This window comes from Cebus imitator, unplaced genomic scaffold (assembly GCF_001604975.1).
Source record: "Cebus imitator isolate Cc_AM_T3 unplaced genomic scaffold, Cebus_imitator-1.0 Scaffold140, whole genome shotgun sequence".
Lineage (NCBI taxonomy): Eukaryota > Metazoa > Chordata > Mammalia > Primates > Cebidae > Cebus > Cebus imitator.
This window is the reverse complement of record NW_016107455.1, coordinates 1327017-1330680: the sequence shown is the minus strand read 5'-3', so window position 1 is coordinate 1330680 and position 3664 is coordinate 1327017. Positions and strand designations below refer to the sequence as shown.

Here is a 3664-nt window from a genome sequence, read left to right as displayed (position 1 = left end):
GCTCACCACAACCTCCACCTCCCAGGTTCAAGTGATTCTCCTGCCTCAGCCACCCAAGTAGCCGGGATTACAGACATGTGCCACTACGCCCAGCTAATTTTGTATTTTTAGTAGGGCTGGGGTTTCACCATGTGACCAGGCTGGTCTCGAACTTCTCACCTTAGATGATTCGTCCACTCAGCATCCCAAAGTGCTGGGATTACAGGTGTGAGCCGCTGCGCCCGGCTGAGCTTGCTTTCTAAATTTTTAAAAAAAAAAAATTTTTTTTTTTTTTTGTAGTAGTGGGCTTTGATGCCAAGTTAAAACAGATTCAATTCATGTCTGAGAAAATTTTTGGCCACTTGACCTTAACCACAGATTTGGTTAGCTATGGCTGCATTCTTTTTCTATATTCATTTCATCAATTTCAGAGTTTGTGTTTATAGAACTTCACATTTGTTCAGAGAAGGAAGCAGCATCTCAGAGAGAAATGAGTAAGTCCATGTTGTATTGTTGGAGTAAACTTAGACATCCAGCTATGTCTGAGTCCACACAGCATTAAGAAAAGATAGCATTTGGTAAATGAAACTCAGGCATGTGTTGAGATTTTACAGTGAGAGAGATAACAGAAGACTGTTTTGATAGAGAAATTCTTCTGCAAGTATGAGTTTAAGGGAGTTTTAAGTCCAGTTTTTCTCTGACTCTTCCCGTTCTGGCCTCATTTGCCTTTTATGTAGTTTAGCAAGAGTAATAGCACAAAACCTAACAATCTGGCACTTAGAAAAATAGGAAGAAATTGTTATTCGTTCGCTGTTTTTTTTCTTGGGGTCCATGTCAGTAGTGTGATTTTATACAGGTGACTTTCAGATAATAAATTATATTGCTGATAATTTTAATAACAGAGAAAGTGTCTGATTATAGCTGCAAATTGATTCTTTGGAGTAAAATGAGAGTATATTTTCAGAAGATTATCAAAGGTGAGATTGCATAACTACATATACTGAAAACAGAATTTAGATATTGAACATAGTGGATAACTTTTTGCTTAATAACTCCCTGATGCCCAGGTATGCCCAGGAACCCTGTTGTATAATTTCTCTAATAAATAAATATAACCTCTTAGTTTTTTTAGCTTTCTTTATTATTTTTGTATTTAATTTCAACCTATGGAGTAAACAAGTTTTAAGTAAGGAAAAACAGTGCTTCGAATTGGATTTAGCCTGAGTAGTAGAGTATATATTCTCCCTTGATTTCCTTGCAGGGTACGGTATATCTTGAATGTCACTCGAGAGATAGATAACTTCTTCCCAGGAGTCTTTGAGTATCATAACATTCGGGTATATGATGAAGAGGCAACGGATCTTCTGGCTTACTGGAATGACACTTACAAATTCATCTCTAAAGCAAAGTGAGTAATAGTCCTGCACAATGTTGTGAACCCTGTTCCTCTTGCCCCGCACGTGGCTGGGTCCTGAGGGCTACAGACAACTTACTGATGTTACTCAGGAAAAAGGAACTAAAGAAAGGAGGAGACTGAAATCTTCTTAATCCTAGGCAAAAGACCAGTGACTCACTTTAAGTAAAGCAAGCCCCTGGGAGGAAGTAACCTCATGTTGGCTATTTTCATTGAGCACAGAATTAAAGAAAATAGACTTAGACTGCAGCAAAAGATGCAGAAATGAGAGAAGGAAGAAATTCTGAATTAAGCTCGTAAGTTGCCAGTGGGGGGATTTAAAAGTCACATCGTAGAAATTATTCCAGATAGATTGAATACCGGTCCTCCCCATTGAAGACAAGGAGACAAACTTTGGAATTCTTTTCCTCTTCTCTTTGTTTGTATGATACTCTAAATGACGAAATTTTTCTGTGGCCCTTCTGTTGATGTCTTCCTTAAATTAGTTGGCTCTTTTAGTGCAACTATTTTGTATTAACTTAGTGTTTCGTATTAATGTCAACACTGCTTTTTTTTTTTTAAGCCCTTGGGGATTTCCTTAACAATCCTATTTATTCCTTTACTAGAGAGAACCACAAATGAGCTTGTTTGCCACATCTCCCTTCAAGTAGGACTATGTTCAAACCATCCCTGGCAGATGAGAAGTGCTTTTGTACTTAAAGTTCTTCAAAAATAATTCCACACTTCTCTTAAGGACCATGGTCAGGAAATTCTTCCTCTTAGTTTCCCTAAATCCTCATATTCTAGCTTTGAGCCTATTCCTTTAGTCTCCAGGAAGTACCTAAAAGAGTGTTTTATATTTTTGAATTCTGTTAATTACTCGCAGTAGTAATACCATTCATGCATGCTCACTATTCTCTCATGTAGTATTTTCGAAGATCCAGAGGGGCAGATCTTGTCATCCTCCTGTACAGATGAGAACAGACTATAGAGCTGACATTCAGAGAGGTCAAAGAAGTGGTGAAGATAAAACTTGAACAAAGATCTTGCTGAGGTGGGAGGATCACTTGAGTCCGGAAGTTCAAGACCAGCCTGAGCAACATAGCAAGACTCCTATCTCTACCCCCCCAAAAAAATTTTTTTTTAATTAGCCAGGCACAGTCGTGCATGTCTGTGATCCCAACTACTTGGAAGGCTGAGGGAGGTGGGAGGATCTCTTGAGCCCGTGAGATTAAGGCTGCAGTGAGCTGTGGTCAAACCACCGCACTTGAGCCTGGATTTAGGAAAAAAAGAAAAAAAAGTCTCATTTCAGAATCTGTGGGTACTGGAATAGTCTAGGTCTATAAGGAAAAGGTACTAGAAGGCTAGGCCTCAGCCCCCATGAAAAGAAAGGCTAATTTTACTTGGGATTAGGGAGAGACATATGGGGACACCCAGGGCACAACTGGGGGCACTCACTCTCAGGTTTCTCCAAGCATAAGTCGGCACCTAGGAGTGAGTATCTCTTTAAATGCTCCTATGTCTCATCCTAATCAGTACCCAGTTGTTGTTTTTGTTTGTTTGTTTTTTGTTTTTTTTGATAAAGAATCTGGCTCTATCAACCAGACAAGAGTGCAATGACATGATATCGGCTTACCACAGCCTCCACCTCCTGGGTTCAAGTGATTCTCCTGCCTCAGCCTCCTGAGTAGCTGGGGATTACAGGAATGCGCTACCATGACCAGCTGATTTTTGTGAGTTTAGCCATGTTGGTCAGGCTGGTCTTGAACTCCTGAGCTCAAAAGATCTGCCTGCCTCAGCCTCCCAACCAAACTGCTGGGATTACAGGCATGAGCCACTGTGCCCAGCCCAAGACCCTGATTTATTTATTTATTTTTTGAGACAGAGTCTCACTCTGTTCCCAGGCTGGAGCGCTATGGCGTGGTCTTGGCTCATTGCAACCTCCACCTCCTGGGTTCAAGCAATTCTCCTGCCTCAGCCTCCTGAGTAGCTAGGATTACAGGAACTCACTACCAAGACCAGCTGATTTTTGTTGGTTTCGCCATGTTGGTCAGGCTGGTCTTGAACTCCTGAGCTCAAATGATCTGCCTGCCTCAGCCTCCCAAACTGCTGAGATTATAGGCATGAGCCACCATGCCCAACCAAAGACCCTGATTTTTTTTTTTTTTTTGAGACGGAGTTTCACTCATATTACCCAGGCTGGAGTGCAATGGCGCAATCTCAGCTCACTGCAACCTCCGCCTCCTGGGTTCAGGCAATTCTCCTACCTCAGCCTCCTGAGTAGCTGGGATT

The 3664-nt window shown here is 41.3% G+C and overlaps 1 protein-coding gene across 4 annotated transcripts in view; it reads left to right on the top strand.

Annotated features, from left to right (window-relative positions):
- Nucleotides 1–3664, top strand: part of SSH2 (slingshot protein phosphatase 2) — a 302028-nt gene that overhangs the window by 276941 nt on the left and 21423 nt on the right. For all 4 annotated transcript variants that reach the window (XM_017542165.2, XM_017542163.2, XM_017542162.2 and 1 more), the window contains one exon: nt 1241–1387. In XM_017542165.2, coding sequence (XP_017397654.1) covers nt 1241–1387 — 147 coding nt within the window. The remainder of the gene's footprint in view (nt 1–1240; nt 1388–3664) is intronic.